The sequence below is a fragment of the Gymnoscopelus microlampas genome, assembly GCF_963454915.1.
Source record: "Gymnoscopelus microlampas genome assembly, chromosome: 2".
NCBI lineage: Eukaryota > Metazoa > Chordata > Actinopteri > Myctophiformes > Myctophidae > Gymnoscopelus > Gymnoscopelus microlampas.
The window spans coordinates 49,185,477-49,203,835 of record NC_139939.1 but is presented as its reverse complement, the minus strand read 5'-3'; the positions used below and the strand labels follow the sequence as shown (position 1 = coordinate 49,203,835).

Sequence of the window (18,359 nt, the reverse complement as noted above, 5' to 3'; positions counted from 1 at the left end):
CAGCGCATCCGTGGGGGGATATGCGCACATGATCTGGCAACCCGGGAGGCAGTTTGTCCCATAGCTGGGCAGCCGCAGCTATGGGACGACATTCTTTGACACAAAAACGCTAATAAGAAGCTGAGATTTGATGAAATTGAAAAACGGGCTTCACAGTTAAGTTCAGATGGTAATGGTCAATGGCTGTGTGCAAAATCAGAGCAATTGGTCCAGCCAGTGGGGAGAACCGGGTAGCTTCACCACCACCACCACTACAAACGCACGCACAGAGGTTACTAGAATTATAGTAGGATATACTCGCCTAATCGCAGTTTTCTGAGATAATCACAGTTCCTTTGCATTATCATCAGAATCGTTTCCGTTAATCTGTATGATTCATCTGTTAAAAAATGTTCATACAAAAATATATAAACAATTGCCAGTATACCGGCTCACAACACGTCGCTATGTGACACGTTGTGAGCTTGTGGAGCGGCTATTTTTTAAAGTACAAAATGTATGGCCTGCTTTGACCATAGTACTTATTGATTATTTATTTTGATTATTGGCACCGATCATTGCCTGTCATTTCTTTGTATATTTTTAAGTTATTAGTTATATCTACCCTACAAAGCCTTAAAATGCAAACAGAAATTACAGTTTTATTCATATGTTCCAACGTTCAATGCCAAATCACAATTAAATCATTAATCGCAATGTATTTGTATAATAGTTGATCGTGAACTAAAATGATTGTGACTCAACTCTAGTTAACACACGTCTCCTCCTCCTCCTCTTCCCATGCAGTCCTGAACAACCGGTCCGAGTCTAAATCCCCGGAGCGTGTGGCATCCTCCCCAGAGGGGAATGTGGGTGCTGGGGTGGAGCACGGAGGTCCTGAAGGGGAAAGTGTTGAGTGCGAAGGGGGAGATGAAGGAGGCGCAGCCGCGGCCCCAGAGACCAACGCCACAGACAGCCAGGGTCAGGAAGCATCCAAGGCTGCTTCCGCCACCAGCAGCCCTGACACAGAGTCCCCTGTCATGATTAACGTAGATGTAAGACATCTACACTTCTTCTCCATTAATGACCCCTTTACACCAAATCTAGAAAGGTTTCTAACAGGGTTGCAACTAACTATTTTCACAATTTCACATTGGTTGAATGTTTTTTCCCTCAACTATTTGAAGCTAGATGAATAATTTAGATTTTATAAAATAGGTATAACATGATAATGAGTATTAAAGTACAAAATTATAGCAAATGCTCATCACGTGTTATCTGAACCCCAAAAGACATCTTTGGCCCTATTCTGGGCGCCGTCTTACACATTATCCCTAAACTTCTTTGCCATTTTTTACTATTTTGATTAACATTTTCAAATAGTTGAAATAGCAAATCTACAAGCTCACAATGTGTCGATATAGATTGGCTATTTGAACTACTTGAAAATGTTTTTCAAAATAGTAAAAAATGGCAAAGAAGTTTAGGTAAGACGGCACCCAGAATAGGGCCACTTGTATGCTATGTAAAATAATAACTTCATTTCATAATACTGCAAAGACAAGCGTTCACATTATGGTGAAGTTGTAAACGGCAAAAACAATTACGTTTTGACATGATGCATCACTAAAGCAGTTAGTTGATCACAAAAATGTTGTTTGATTTTTACAAAGATTTTATTTTCTATCAATGGAGTAATCAATTATTGGATCGATCACTTCACGCCTATCTAATTATATACTACAGTGTGTGCATTAGTGATGCATATAATGAGACCACATTTTGCACGATGCAAATGTTTGCCTGCATCCGTGCCATCGTTACTAGGAGATTAAATAGATGTGAACTGTCTTTGTCACAGGAGGTGGGATCAGGAAACACCAGCCAGAAGTCTGATGAGGATGACTTTGTTAAGGTGGAGGATCTTCCCATGCAGCTCTCTGTCATGTGTGAGGTACAGATCACTCGTATAATACTCACTATTATAGATGATCACCTACAGTACACATTTGTTCTTGCCCGAGTTTTATCCAGCTCACCTTGCTTGGGCTGATAATATGCCTTTGCATGAGGTTGGATAAAGAGGACAACCATGGATGCCGGGCCGTCATTTGTTTATCACACATACCCATACCCTTATTTTATTCACAAAGTAAATACAAGTCTGAAAATGGTATTTGATCGTCACTTTAAGTTAACTCTCTCAGTCCAGAATTTTCTAGTATTTTCCATGCTCCGTCATCTTGTCTTACCACTCCATGAAAGATGCTCATTCCTTAATTCCCAATCTGTCCAACAGCTGTTTCGATACCATAATATAACCCGGAGCGACAATTGGCGCTTTTGCTGCACTTATTTTAATGCTTTCCTGGGGAATATGTGGTTTTGCATTGCATTGATTGGCCAGCTGCCATATTAGCCCTAAGGGTTACATAGACCTCAACCAATCAGCACAAGCTTATCACTCCTCTTACCCAGGTCAAGTAAAGGCTGTGTATGTGATGCTGTCCATAACAAAAGGAACTGTTCATGAATATATATGAATTGAACTAACCTGCATGTGTTGCTGTCAGGAGGAGCTTCAGAAGCGGATTGTGGATGAACAGCAGAGCAACAACCTGTCAGCAGAGATCCTCAACCACAACACAAACACACTGACTGTGCTGGTGGGAAATGCACACACACTCAAAGAACCAGGTATAGAAAACGGTTTACTCCAAACTAACTAATTCTATAATTATCAATGGACTCAAAACCGTTCAATTTAGGCTTGAGCTAACATTTGATCATATCAAATATAGACAATACAACATTTATTTGATGTTTACTTTATATTATGGAATAAATGCAATAGCCAGCTTAGTTGATTTTGATCATAGTGTCACGTTTGCTTTTCCTTCTTACAGAAAGTCTTGGTGCCCAGAGTGCATGAAGAATCGCACCAACGTCTAAATATCCATTGATTTTTAGAAACACTACAGTAGCATCAATCTCGCACACTGAGCCTGTATCAACGGACGATCAATTGTTCTTTTTGTTGATTGTTCTTTATGTTGAAGTAACGTGGCAGGAGCAACGGTTCAGAAGATTCATCACAGGTTGCAGTAACAAACACATATTGAAATAAAAGCTATAGCTACACATAATCAACACTTAAATCACTTTATTCCTCAACATGTTCATTTAATTGGTTGCTGATTTAGGTTGTTTTTCCCCTATGCTGCTGTTGACAAAGTTGTATGCCTCTGTTTGAATCTTTATTTTCTTTCTAGTAGCCCTCATTCTTTTTGTTACTTTTACTGTTCTGGGATCAGTTTGAATTCAGTTTTAAATGTTCTATTTTTGTCTATTTTTGCCTCGTTCTGCTGCTTTAGTGTGTTTTTCTTTGTTCTTGACTCCCATTATTTCCATTAATGTTAGCAGGTAACAGGTTTTAATAAATAAAAGAAGTTGAATCTTTTGAGAGTGGCGTAATTGTCATTCATTTGTACTGAAGTTTACGAATTGTCTTAAAATTATGTTGTTGGTGATGGTATACTGTGGCATAGAATTTAAGAGAAGCAGTTTTGCCTTACATAATTATTTCCCTAGTACATGTGCACATATCTGTAATTGTCCTCTGCATTTACCCATTCTACTAGGTGCAGTGGATGCTATTAAGACCGCACCCATGGAGGAGTTGTCTTCTCCTCCACCTTCCACCTTCTGAGGAAGATCGGTCGGATGGTTCTCAATATGCGGGACACACACAGAGATTAATATAGATTTATTACTGGTGTAATACCCATCATCGGAGCAGAGTAGTACCATACTGTACCTGTTATCAGAGTACTCTGAGGCCAGTCTATGCCGCACCAACTTGGGAGAGTTCAAGGATCTCCATAAATGGGCGTTAAGTAAGTGTTTCACCAATCGGAGAAGCAGATCGAGAGTAACACACATACACAGTTATCAGTTAACACAGTAACTGTGTCTGAAATTCTTTGCATTCTATAGAATGCAAAGAATTTCAGACACAAGACTCACTCAACAGTTGGCTGCCATCGTTGCTAGGATACAGGTCAGGTAAATTCGGAGTGTGTTCGGACTTCTAGAACTCTGTAATTCCTCTCCACCAATCATGATGCGAGGAACTATGACATCACTGCTACATTATAAAAGCTTGCGCAGCTTGACGTCATTGTAGTTTGGAAAGCACCTGTTCCATATAGATTTTACGTATGATATTAATAGTTGATATTTAATAATCCTAATCAAGGACAGTTAATAACACCAGTTAGTAAGAGCAAACTTAACTGTTGGTATTTACTTGGAAATGCCTTTGATCATTAAAGACTACTCATGGAAACAGACAGAATCAACTGTTTACATAAATGTACCTTTAAAAGGTACGAAGGTTACGAAAGTGGATATACTTTCTACAGATGAATATCTAAAGGTCCATTTCCCACCCTTTCTGTTTGAAGCGTTTCTGTTTGAACCTGTCATTGACGATCAAAGCAATACACAGATTGGAAATGGTGTTGCAGCTATCATTCTGCAGAAGAGGGCCCACAGGCTGTGGGAGCATCTCATGATTAGGAACAACAATAAAGAGCAAATGCAAAATATTAGAGAGAGGGCACTCTTGAAATACCAGGAAAAAATTGCAACAGACACCAAAGCCAAAGATGAAAAGAAGAGAGAAGATAAAAAATATGCATTGGACACAATGATGAAGCTTGAGCAGGAAGAGAGAGAGAGGATCAAGAAAACGAGAGATGATGAAGTGAAGTCGTGGAAAGTAAAGGAGGAAAAAGTAACAGTCAAAGAACCATTAGTCAAAATGCCAAGTCCAAGCACCAGCTCGGAGAAAATGAACACATCCTCAGACGCACGCATGGTCAAATGTGATCAGAGAAGCAGCAAGAAAAGGCAGGTCAATTTGCCAGCGCCAAGATCCTTTGGAAATATTCAACTCAAATTTACCCCACGAGGGCTCCCCACGCCACTCAGAGAATCCCGATTGCCAGAAGAGGAGGAGTGGCTCAAAAAGCAAGCTGAAGCCAGACGTGCAATAAGTGCAGACCTTGCAGAACTGACTGACTTGAAGGAGGAAGAGAAGAACCCAGACTGGTTGAAGGAGAAAGGAGACAAATGTTTTTCAATTGGAAACTACCTGGGTGCAGTAAATGCCTACAACCTTGCGATCAAGCTGAACGGAATGATCCCGGCCTTGTACTCGAACAGGGCTGCGTGTCATCTGAAACTAAGACATTTTCACAAAGCTATGGAGGATTCCTCTAAGGCACTTGATCTACTGACACCACCAGTTCCTGACAATGCATCTGCCAGAGTAAGAGCACATGTACGGAGAGGAACTGCTTTCTGTGAGCTGGAACTCTACACAGAAGGCCTTGAGGATTACCAAGCTGCTTTGATGATTGCTCCTCAGAATGAGTCCCTACAGGCAGATGCACAGAGAATCAGGCTAATTATTCAAGGTAGTGTCAGTGGGCAGGTGGAGTTATGTGAAGAACAGGTGAAGAATGAAGATAGCACACTAGAAGACACTGAATTGGCTCCCCAAACGTCATGATTTTCTGTAACTGTACCAAGTGGGAATTGATTTGTCAGACTTCAGCAACATGTTGAAGCAAGTGAGTGAGGAAAACCAACCTAAAGTTCAGTAACAATGGCTAGCTGTCGTCCATACTAGTAGGACAATAATTTTGCTTATTAATTCACAAAATGTTTTTGAACCAATTTCAAAGATCAGCGTTTTGTGACATTAGCTCCATACTCACTCTCTCTCTCTCTCTCTCTCACACACACACACACACACACACACACACACACACACACACACACACACACACACACACACACACACACACACACACACACACACACACACACACACACACACACACACAGACACACACACAGTGGCAAAAACAAAATCTCTTGCTCCACCTTTTATTGGCAGAGATAAAAACCCACATAGGGCTAAGTACTGCAGACTTAAAGGTGCTATAGATGTCACACTGGACCCACCTCCACATTACAACACCCTTGTTGCATAAGGTGCCTTATTTACCCTGCATCACGTCTATAAAGCAACATTAATGCAATTTAGAAGGTTGTAAGGTGGCGGCTGCCTCCAAGCATCTCTTTAGGAAAAAAGTACCTTCCCCAATGAAAACAGAAGCAACCATGATTACAGGTGTAAACAAGACAATAAGTTTGTGCCTCTCAACATTTTTTTAATTATTATGTTGTATTTTTTATTTTGTAAAAGTGATGCTTCAATGGAAACAAGCCCCTGGGGATTATCCTTTTAGCTTAACCTGAGACTGTACTACTGTTTAAGTACGTCGGTTTACCTCAGCCGCACATACCTCATATTCAAGAATATCAGGTAAAACCAAAATTTTACATGTAAACTTAAAAGTACTGTAAGAGTTTTGACAAAGCAGAGTGTAGTGTCTGCAGGTGATCATCTCATACTAATAAAGCTCTTAAAACAAGTGTTGCCACAATTGTCTATCACAATCCAGGCATTGTAGATCATTTAAATTATATTAGTATAAATAGCTGTAAGAACTGCTAAATGGATTTGTCAATCAGCACCTACTGGTCATATATTGTAACCACTGTTAGCCATATATTAAAATGATGACTAGTAACATTTAGATTTGGATTGCTGATATCGGAAATGGGAGTTTCTCCTAGTAAGAATGCTACTACAAATATCCAGAAATGATAATTGTGGATAGAAAGGATGTCACTGTAGGTGTCAGAAATGTTCAGTTTGACTAGGTATAATTTAATTACAGATACTGTATCTGGGGTATGTGGGCTCATATAAGCCTCAGGGAGCTGAACGCCCCTGCCTTACATAGTTTCGGGTCACCCTTGGGCAAGGTGTAGCACCCGTTAGCCCCCCTCATCAGGGTTACGAGACTACTGCCTTGTAGTGAGGCCCCGGAAGGTTAAAGGCTAAGGGACCTCCCCTGACAAGAAAAGGGTGTCTGAAGAAGTTGCGCTCTCAGCACACAATTTAGCAAACGACAAGATCAAGTATCTGCAATACTCAGTCTAGCTATTTAATGTTGAAACAGTCACATTATATTTTAAAGTTATCTTAAATGTAATCAAAGTTGTATTACATCAAATGTAATCAAAGTTGTAGACATTAACCCATTTAGATCTGAGGCCGATTTGAAATAAAATTATGTTGCTACATACTGTATAGCAACAACTACACATATTGGTGTTCCTGGCTTGAATAACAACATATGTGTTCCAGGCTTATTACTGCAGATAACTGTAATTACCTGTTACGACTAGTGAGACAGACTACAATTTTGACTAGGACAAATGTTGGATATTGGATTAGATCAAATATAATTACAGACTCACAATCCATTACAGGATTGTGGGTCGATTAAATGTTAAAATGGCTTTCCATAAACCTTGGTTTTCTTGGCATTTAGCCCAAAGTTCCAGATAAAGATTTGTCAGTAGCTCATTTTCATTTTGCATCAGTCGCAGAAAAGAAAAAGTAATTTGAAAAGCTTAAATTTGTTATTGAAACGAATCCTGTTTAGATCAAAAACTCCACAGGGGATGTATCATTTCAATTAAAAAGAAATAAAATGAAAAATATCACATTCAAAACACAGCAGGACATGCAGTATTCAGCATTAATCATGATTCAAATGATTTGTGGTTGAGTGCTGCAATCTACTCTGAGCTGTGGAAAGTGCTTTTGTTCAAATGAAAACACTGATTGAATGCCACCGGCCTTCACGGTTTTACCACCAGTCATTTCCAATAAGTGCCTGACTTTCTTTTTGAAGAAAGTTTTTAAACGAAATGTCAGAAACACAGTCATAGGTTTTTATTACCACCAAATTCATTACAAGAACAGTGAAAAGTAGACCGTACAATTATCAGTAAAAGTGAAATGATTAGTCATGTTCCGTTAATGATTTTGTGTTATCACACTGTGGTTCTCAACAAATTATCTGGCATCCTTCCTGTGTCCCCCCTGAGGGGATCTGGCGCCCAGGTTGAGACCTGCTAGCCTGCTAGCCTACAACCTGACAGAATGATCACGTACTGCATATCTCACATTAAAAAAACACATTCTCCACCTTCAGCCATACAGTACAAAACAAGTGGTCAAATATTACCATAAAATATCAGTTTCATTTTTACACTGACTTCAGGTTAATACGTTGTATTATTGCCAGCTGAATTTCAGCTGATCAGCATTTCTTTTTTTTCCCAATTCTCCCTAATTTAGTCATTGCTATTCCCCCCCCATGTACAGTATATCCCTGTCACTGCTCTGGATCTATGGGAGGGTGTAGACAACCATGTGTCTCCTCCGATACACATGGACTCGTCAACCACTTCTTTTCACCTGACAGTGAGGGGGCATAAAATGCCATTCTTCCAAGTTCTGCTACCTACTGAATAGGCAACCAACCTGTAGGAGTCGTTAGTACTGTACAGCCAATCGGCTCTGGGCATAAGTGTAGTCCCAGTTTTCCAGAAGGTGGCATACCCGTTTCCTATTCCAGTTCACTTCCCCATAGGCCCATACTGTTATTTGTTTGGCTCAGCAGCCAATTTAAAACACACTTACACATACATACACACACATATGACACATTCACATGTGTTTACAGATCAAAACTGCTGATGAGCAAATCAAATGGAATGGAAAAAATGAACTGAAACAGGAAACGGTTATGCCACCTTCTGGAAACCTGCGACTACACTTATGCACAGAGACTATTGTGTTCGTCGGAGCGCCTGTCCAAGCTGGAAACACCACGGAGGAATCCATGGTGGTGGGGAGCAACTTTACCTCTGCACCAACTGGACGCTCTTATTTGCTTTGGTTAAAAATACTCGTGAGAGTGCTACTGTACAACATTGAGGCAATCTTTGGTTCCTATGATTAGTCACTGAGGAAAGACCTGAGCTCATCTCTCTCTCTCCCAGTCTTTCTGTGCAATCAGGCGTTTAGAAAACTGAAGAGGTAGAGGAGATGTTCACCAGGGCATGCAGGGGTCAGGGCAGTCACGGATGTAGGACTCCAGTCTGCCCTTGGACACTTCCATCAGGGTTGTGTATGTGGTCAACTGCAGAGGACACAGTGGAGAATGGAGGACATAAATGAGTCCGCTGTGGTTGCGTTGTGTGCAAACTACACTCAGTAGAAATTTCAGTAGAAATCATTAACTTTCTAACTTTGCAAGTGTTATTTTTAGGGGTGCACCAAAAATTTGGCCACCTAACACATTCGTCCGAAAAGGCAAAACCTATTTTGCCAAGGCAGGTCACATCAATCCAGCTTTATAACGCCACAGAAATATGGCTAATGTCAACAAAAGACTCACCTTGTTCAGGACTGGTTTGGTTGAGAGCATATCGTACATCGTCTTCAATGTGATGTTCTATGAAAGACAAAGAGGCAGATTAAGTGTGTGTTAGTAGTAAAATAAGGCTGAAATTCTACAGTCCTTATTCCACCTTGCCAGACTTACTTCCATGGTTAAATGTGGGTCTGTAAATCCCTTTGAGAACAGTGATTAAGGGCTATACAAGGGCTCTATACATTTGAGTTGAACTTCAATCCAGGGTCCCCACACATTTTTAGCAATGAATTTCCAAAACTTTTCCAAAACTTTTCCAGAATATTTAGCCCAATTTCCAGGCCTATATAACAATAATTCGGCGCAATAATGTGTCTCTTACTCCTATGTAGAATGCCCAAAGATAGGCAGTGTAGCAAAAATACAGTTTGAGACATACATTAGGCTGCCGTCACACAGCCCGTTCGGCGAAAAACTACTTATGTTACATATTTCGTGTAATATTATTCATGTTTATGAAAATGTTTTGTTTTAACAAAATCAATAGCCAAAAACAATGCATAGCCAAATATTTTTCCAGGACCCTTGATAAATTCCAGGACCTTTGATGATGTTTGATCAATTTCAAACCTTTTCCAGTACTGGATTTTTTTAAATTTTATTTCAAAATATTTCCAGGAATTTCATGACCGTGGGGACCCTGTCAATCTTATAAGACTTTTGCACTTTTCTTACATATATGGAATTACTGTCAAAGCACCTGTATATTTATTTAAAGAAAAGCTTTAAGTTTATTTAAATCACTTTCCATTTTACTTACTCCCTGCGAGGTCTGGTTCATACACTTCATAGCTGGTGTTCTGCGGTCATCCAGGAACAGAGGCTTATCCCAGTGGTCATAGTTGGTCTCCAGAACGTACCACCTACCCAGCTTCAGCTCAATCCTGGAGGGAGGGAGAGAAGAGTTGAATCATTCAATAGAGAGATGAATATAAGTAGACAGAGACACATATCCAATCCAACTTTATTTATAGAGCACATTTCAAAATAACAGTCGACCAAAGTGCTGCACAGTAGGCATAACGACAAATAAAAACATACAAATGAATACACAATATAATTAAACATGAGTACAAATATCAATCAGGGTTAAAAGCCAAGAAATACATGAGGTAGTGTGGGGGGAGCCAGCCTGACATTACAAGGTAGCTGGTTCCACAATTTGGGAGCTACAATTGAGAAGGCTCGCCACCCTCTTTGCTTAAAAAAATTACTTATTTTCTACCAATTACACACCCGATGAAGCCTTGAATTCGTGGAGCTGTTTTTGTTTTTGTCGTATTCCTAAGCCAATAATTTGATGACCAGGTCAGTAGGAGACTCAACCGGTCATCAAATTATTGGCTTAGGAATGCGACAACAACAAAATCTCGATGAATTCAATGCTTTGTGGGGTGTGTAACTGATAGAAAATAAGTAATTTTTTGGGTGAACTACTCCTTTTAGTGACGACAAGCAGCAGTTGATCAGCTGACCTCAGGGATCTGGATGGAACATATAATTCAAGATAAAATGGCACTAATCCATTTAAAGATTTAAAAACCAACAATAAAATCATATACAGACAGATGTTGCGACAGACTGACAGTCAAGTACTGGAAATACAGATTATGTACCAAAATACACACAGCACAGAAGATGATGTTTGTTCTCAGAACAAACATCATCTGGTGTGCTGTGTGTGTAAGATCTGATGACGGCAAGTCGGACAGAAACCTCATGACCAAATTTCACAACAATCACAAGACCTGTAGTGTCTTGTGATTGTTGTGAAATTTGGAAGGAGTTCAAACTAAGCCACAAAGTACACACCAAGATCTATAAAAGTCAGTACTGTGTTCTAGGTTACAACAGGCTATAATGTCTTGCTCTTGTCTGTTAAAGCACTGGGTCCCGGTTTCATTCCCACATGGACATATTTTTCTTTACCATCCTTACAACAACAACAAGTATATATTTTTAGTTTAGGATGGTAAGTAGATGTAAAGTTTGACCTAAGGGTGGCACTAGAGGAAAGGTCACAGGGCCACGAAAATCATCGTACTGTCATCCTCAGGGGAACATGAATGCACTCAGCAATCTGCCCATTAGATCTGGCCCTGATGAAGGACCAGCTCCATCAAAACACGTGGGCTTTTAACCTTTGTAATAGACATTAAAGTTCGTAGCCTCCGTTCCTTTTTTGAGTGCTCAGATCTTTTTGCCCTTTTCCGATTTTGAGATTATCTTGTGCGCTTGAAATTCTCGCCTAATGATGGCGCTAGCGGAAAGGCCATGGAGTAATCAAAATCAGCAAGAGTCATGCAAATTCCATGGCAATGCAGCCAGTAGTTTTTGAGAGATGTTGTTTGGGACCAAAGTGGCCCCAAATGTCATCTAGAATGAACTGCCCATTCCCCTGTTAGCCTGGGACAAAGCAACATCACTGTCCTCAGTACACGGAGAAGGACTTGACCAGCACATCCAAATGCAAACCAAAACCCTCACAAGCTCCAAAGTTATGCTATCTGAAAATCTAATTCAAACAATGAATACACTTGAATATGCTCCTTACTCCCAGATGTCCAGGCTGAGCTCTCTGGACCTGGTGATGACACAGCCCTGGCCTGTCTGGTTTCCTCCCACGATGAAGTAGGCTGGAGCCAGCAGCTTGGTCTGGGCCAGACGGTTCTTGGCATCCTCATAGCTGGAGAGAATGAGAGAGAGAGAGCGGGAATAGGAAAGCGGCATGATGACAGAACATTAAGCTAATATTGAGTTCCTGATTTTTGCAAACAGCATGTGGCATGTGGAAAGAGCATGTGGGAATCCTAATACTTAGTACACAGTAAAATCTGGGATTGTTAATTTAACTGAGTGTACAAGTAATCATTTGGACCCATAAGCGTCCCTTTGGTTACATTTGTACAGTGCACTCTCAGAGCTAAATTAACATTTTTTTACTGACAAGCACATTCCAGTCATCTGAATTGTTTGTTGCATGTCTTGCAGAAACAATATTAGTCTATTACACGGCCCAGTGGAAGCCTTTCATTTCCTGTTGTAAGAGATGACAAAAACTCATCTCTCTTTTTGTGTTCCCAGAGGTACAATTAGGAGTCATGTAGCAAGTGCAGATGCCCTACTTTTTTTCCCCTCTACATAGACTTTTGTTCCAGCCCCAAGTGAAATGTTTGGAAGAATCTAGGCATGCTGTCTTTAAAGCAGTCAGAAGAAGGATTGTCTGTTAACAAGCTGGCTGACAGACACTGGCGTATTGTGTTACAGCATAGTTATTTGTTTCAACTGTGCGGCATTTAACAGAGAATTTCCTGCATCAGCTGTAATTCAAGATACTAATGTAGATGGAAGACATTATTCTATGATGGCTCACACTCCACATATATCAATCTATCTATATGTAAAAGTGAAATAAATATACACATTTATTTAATAGTTATAAGGAAACTGACCTGGTAGCGTTCTCAAGGACAGAGCGGGTGAGGAAACTCATCCACATGCCATCCCTCTTTCCCAGAATCCACTCCATGATTCCTTAAGTAGAAGAGAGAAACAAAAGCATTAACCTTAAAAACAAACAACACCCACATTCAAGCATATTCAATCATTTGAACAAAGCTTGGCTCCCGTTAAGACTAAATTTCCCCTCAGGATAAATACAATTTTCATGTTAAGCTCAAGTGCACTCAAGGTTTTCCAGCACCTGTTTATACCAAATGTCAGTTAAAAGCAGGAGTGCAATGAGAACAATTTAAACACTCACCGATGTACCCTCCGTCGACACTGAAGCGCTCGTTCATAGTCAGAGTGAATGTGTTCTTTGAAGATTGAAAAAATGTTTTGTTAAATATACACCCGGAGCTAGGCAAGACCAATATAGCATTGACATCATGAGCTCAAGCGGTTCACTAATATTTTATTATTTCTGTTTCAGTTAACTTACAGCTTTGATGCCAGTCAGAATACCAACGTATCCGGCAAAATTGGTCGACTTGAAGACAGTCTTGTTATTTCTGGTGAAGTCAATGTTCACCACAAGAGGTCTGAGCTTCTCACTGACTTCCCATGACTTGTTCTTTACGTCCCACCTACACAGAGAGAAAGACTGTGTTATGACTCTATGACCTCCATTGGACCAATTCTGAATTCAATATTGTGTAGTGCAGTAAGATACAGTATAATGCAGTAACATGTAGTGCTGTGAGATATAGAACAGGGGGAAGTACTACAGTGAGATGTAGTACAGTATGGTGCAGTCCAAATAAAGCTTATAAGAACCTGCCAAACATCATTTGCAGTGTTTACAAGCTATATGCAGGCCACTATAATGGAGTAACAATAAAAGGAAAGATCCCTCCCTGACCTTTCAACCCCTTTTGGTGCTAGGTTTTGATCCCACAATGAAGCAATTAGAAAGTAGCAACAGAGTTTAAAAAATGTAATAAAAAAATGCTGCGAGTTAAATACTCAAATTAATACTTTCTTGAAAGTGTAACACAGCCAAAGCTCCCTCCTTCAACTTAATGCATTCTCACCCCAAAAATAATCCAAAGTCCAGATTTCTGCCATGGATCAGGTTACCTGTAAGAGTAAGACCAAGGCCAATAAGCCATCATGAGAAATTACACCGTTTTACTTGAAAACATTTCACAATGATAATTAGCTAAATAACTTGACCACCTACCATTAGTGTCTTCTGCTACAACTGAGGTGCACACAGTGAACACCTCATAGAAGATGTTAAACAACGCAATTTCACCTGCATTACAAATAGAAAAGAATAAGCAATTAGACATCTATATGTTCATATTTATACAACACATTACATTGGGTGAACCCTTACATACAAATAGGTTTGCAGTAACAGTCAAGAGTGCATACATTTTAGAACAGTTTGAGGAACTATCAGTGACTGGAGGTTAAAAATAAAAAAATATCTGAGTTCTTACCAAGACGAATGCCTGAGGCGGTTGCAATTCCGTTTATTTCATCAGCGAAAGGGTACGGGAGGCTCTGCACAATAGCCGGCTAGAAACAGAAACACATAAGACAGCTTTAAAACCTTTACATGCAATTGCTTGTGTCAATATATGTTTAAGTTATTATTTACAGTGCTTGTACAGTTCACTCCCGTTCCAGACATAGGACATTTCAATCAGACTATCCTGACAATCAGACTATCCTGACCTGATGTCGTTCACTCCTCAAATATTAGTTTGCTGTGTTTTCGCGGTTGTGTCCGACCCCTATCTGCACCACTACAGTGATCATGGATAAGTGAACTTGATTATTGAAGTAGAGACAGAAACATTATTAAGCTTTATTAAGATCAAACATCAAGCAGACGCTGTATCACCAGAGGGGTTGTTTATGTCCATAGTTAATTTGATCATCTCATTATGACTATGATGTTTGCCTTAATAGTGCAGCTCTAGCTTGAGCCAAGATGATGGAAAGAGAACCTTTGGCAGTTAGACACAAGACAGCAATTTGCCCAGTTTCTGCCTTTTGTTGATCCTCTCCTCCCACACTGATGGCTCAATTATCAATAACTACCCTCTGTGAGTATTTAATCCGGAGTCTGTTTTCTGTTCCACTGACCCCCCCAGGAGTCTGTACTTGGACCCCTTCCTTTCCCTCTTTACACCAGATCCCATCTCTGCTCTCCTATGACTGCTATGATGATACTGAACTAATTTTTTTTTCCCATCCCTCTCCCTTTAGCATCTTCTAAATGCCTAAATTATCATTTCAAGCAGCACCAACTTATAACGTTTTTTTCCCCCAACACCACACAGTTTCAGTAAGGTACCATCTAACTCAAAAGACAAACCTCTTTTTGAAAAGCTGTTTGTAAAAATATGAGATTTTAGATGTTGCATACAGGATACCAAGTGGATCGTTTATGTCTAGCATTTTCCAAAATGTCCATTACTTTCATTCAAATTACATTTATAATGATATTATTATTATTATTGTTGTTATTTCGTATTTGTTCTATTATATTATTAATATATAACTATGTATCAATCCTCATACAACTGAGGTGTAAGATTGGATTCAGTAAATAAAAAGCACACTCACCAGAGCGATATCAACAATTTCTATCAGCTTCCCACTGGGTACGAAAGCATCAGCCAAGTCTCTGATGACCTGGATCATGTTGGTCAGCTAAACATAACACATAAAGGGTTCTTATTAGTACACACATGCCATGGGGCTATAAGACACATCTAATAGCCGTCTGGGACACCAATCTACACTGTAAAATCTTCAGTATACAAATGGGATTTGTACACTAGCAGAGTTACGGGCTGGTAAGGGTCCATTTGGACCCGACATTGAGAACCAGTGCTTAAATGACACAATATATTCAGGTAAGATTCTTACATCTTGTTTTTTGTCAGTGATCAACTGGGTCCATCTCTTGCTGGGAGGCAAGTCCAGATCTACTGTGTACCATGGGACTGCTCCTTTGAACCTGATCCAGAAAGGTTAAATAGAACATTACTGCAGCAACACAGAGTGCAAATCTGAGAAATGCACTGTCATTATGTAAATCTCCTAAAACAATGACAGAGCTATTTTCATTCTTGACTATCTAATTTCTCTTCCTCCACAAATCAGACTATGATGACTTGACTATGACGGACCTAACAGTTTATGGCATAATGATGATGCTGTATTTGTATTTCTTTGTTGATGCTGCCATTTGATTTCAAGTGGATGCACTAAACAATAAACATCTTATCATTATTTCAGCCAACTCAAGATAGAAATGACTGTAGCATTGACACATAAACCAGACCTGTGTAGCCTAGACCAGTGGCTCTCAAACATTTTCATGTCATGAGCACATACAAGTAAAGGTCGAGGAACAAAGAAGATAACCCAATAGAGCTGCAATATTGATACGTTCAATACAAGCAAATAGGACCTCGACCTTTCTATCTCTCGATGAGGGCTGTCAATGGCAGGACATGCGACATTAGAAGCAGTGGTGTAAAGTAAATAAGTACATGTACTCAAGTACTGTACTTTTGAGGTATTCTTTTTATTTCTTCAGTATTTACAAATTGCAATACTTTTACTGCTACCCCACTACATCTCAGAGGAAAATATTGTACTTTTACTCCACTACAATTATATGAAAACGAGTTACTTTGTACATGTTGATTATTATTACAAAACACACTAACCACTTCAGCCATATATATATTTCGGCCATTTGAAAATAGCAGATCTATCTACAAGCTCACAATGCGTCACATTGTGAGCTTGTAGATCGGCTATTTTCGAAAGATGTTTTACATTTTGAACTATGCAATGGGACATTCTGCACAATGAGTACTTTTACTTTTGGTACTTTAAGTATATTTTGATGCCGATACTTTTGTGCTTTTACTCAAGTACATTTTGAATTCCAAACTTCTACTTGTAACAGAGTATTTCTACATTGCAGTATTGATACTTTTACTTAAGGAAACAATGTGAGTACTTCTACCACCACTGATACCCTGCGAGTTGCTTCAAACTTCCTTGCCTTATGGCTACACAACAGGCTACAGTAGAGAGTGGGTGGGGAGATATTATAACTTCGATTGATTGATTGATTGATTGAATGAATACTTTATTTAGAAGTTTGCAGAGAGAAAAAGCACATGGAAGTACAGTTCAAAATACAAGGTCAACTAAAAAGGATGAAAAACCCAAAGAAGCCTTTCAGCTTGATTCAATAGGGGTCCGCACGTACTCAATTACAGCACATACTCTAGAGTCTACTACACATAACAGTGTAGTAGAGTGAAACTCTATGGTCTGCTCTGAATGTCATTCTTCCTTCCATAACTGTTCCTCATTTTGTGGGGGACCCCTCCAGGTTCTCAGACCCCACTAGAGAGGAACTGCTGTAAACAACAGTGTTGTGTAACCTATTGTTTGCCACTCCTTATTAACCTCCTTCAAAACCCAGCATAAAAGAGCACCTGTCTGTAAATGGTAACTAACTGGTCCTATAAACGTCTAAGCTCAACAGCAGAACATAGAAATGACCTCTATGAATTGAATTACGCAGGAGGACCACAATGGAAATAAGCCCTCAGGACTTTGAGTGTGTTATCCTTTGTATAATAGTACCTACAGTACTATTGGCAAACTGTTGATAAAGTATTCAATCAATCAAAAACTCTACACTGTATGTCATGTGACTACTTGCTTGGCAGAATGTTTGGTAACAGTGTTATTCAACGTGTCTCGTATTATAATAATGTTATTATAGTCTTGAGGGCGTCTTTCTACTTACGTTGGACCGTTGGGAGGATACATGCCTGTCCGACACTCCTCTGTGTACTGTAGTTTAAACATAGACAAACAAAAGTCAGTTTGCTATGAAACACAACAACACAACATTCAAATACTTGTTATCTTCCCACATAGAGTTCACTTACCGGTGGTATAAACTGTGCCAATGCGCCTGAAAAGAACGCCGCTAAAACTATAAGACCAAATCGGTCCATGTCTAGGACTTAAAATCAAGTAAAACTCTCTCTCTCTGTCTGTGTAGTTGAATGACTCCCGTGATCTGCTGCTCAGCCACGGAAGTCAGGGGCTAGTGTTTACCAGTGTTGCCAGATTGTGCGAGAGAAATAAGCAACCCGGTCTATGAAAACAAGCCCTAACGAAGCGACCACTCTCTAACTTTCACTGATTGATTGATTGATTGATGTACTTTATTTAGTAAGACATGAGAACATCAGTACATGGAAGTACAAAAAAATCACAATACAAGGTCTACTAAACTGGAAGACTCATTAAGCACTGATGACATATAAGAGACAGACAGATATACACACTACGTCACTACTATACATAACGTCATACAATCAGCTTACGGGTTACTGGTATGAAGAGTGAAAAGAAATGTACAAGAGAAAAAAAGAAATGGGG

At 39.6% G+C, this 18,359-nt stretch overlaps 3 protein-coding genes across 7 annotated transcripts in view; 2 read left to right on the top strand and 1 right to left on the bottom strand.

Moving 5' to 3' along the window:
- The window catches only part of pcm1 (pericentriolar material 1), a 41,441-nt gene extending 37,999 nt beyond the window's left edge, over positions 1-3,442 (top strand). For all 5 annotated transcript variants that reach the window (XM_084082394.1, XM_084082396.1, XM_084082397.1 and 2 more), the window contains 4 exons: positions 787-1,034; positions 1,841-1,933; positions 2,553-2,676; positions 2,886-3,442. In XM_084082394.1, the coding sequence (XP_083938520.1) occupies positions 787-1,034; positions 1,841-1,933; positions 2,553-2,676; positions 2,886-2,911 (491 nt within the window). In that variant the 3' untranslated portion in view covers positions 2,912-3,442. The remainder of the gene's footprint in view (positions 1-786; positions 1,035-1,840; positions 1,934-2,552; positions 2,677-2,885) is intronic.
- Positions 3,443-4,294: 852 nt separating this feature from the next.
- LOC311055564 (dynein axonemal assembly factor 4-like) lies at positions 4,295-5,557 on the top strand (the record flags this gene model as incomplete). The annotated part of the gene is made up of 1 exon (XM_084071803.1): positions 4,295-5,557. The coding sequence occupies one exon, from the start codon at positions 4,295-4,297 to the stop codon at positions 5,555-5,557; it is 1,263 nt and encodes a 420-aa protein (XP_083927929.1).
- A 2,292-nt stretch (positions 5,558-7,849) lies between these two features.
- asah1b (N-acylsphingosine amidohydrolase (acid ceramidase) 1b) lies at positions 7,850-17,992 on the bottom strand. The gene is made up of 14 exons (XM_084079254.1): positions 17,861-17,992; positions 17,716-17,762; positions 15,804-15,894; positions 15,498-15,584; positions 14,363-14,441; positions 14,098-14,172; positions 13,949-13,994; positions 13,357-13,501; positions 13,177-13,231; positions 12,866-12,947; positions 11,968-12,099; positions 10,174-10,297; positions 9,378-9,434; positions 7,850-9,119 (listed from the first exon to the last, which is right to left on the bottom strand). The coding sequence occupies exons 1-14, from the start codon at positions 17,927-17,929 to the stop codon at positions 9,030-9,032; spliced, it is 1,179 nt and encodes a 392-aa protein (XP_083935380.1). The 5' UTR covers positions 17,930-17,992; the 3' UTR covers positions 7,850-9,029.
- Between the last annotated feature and the right edge of the window lie 367 nt (positions 17,993-18,359).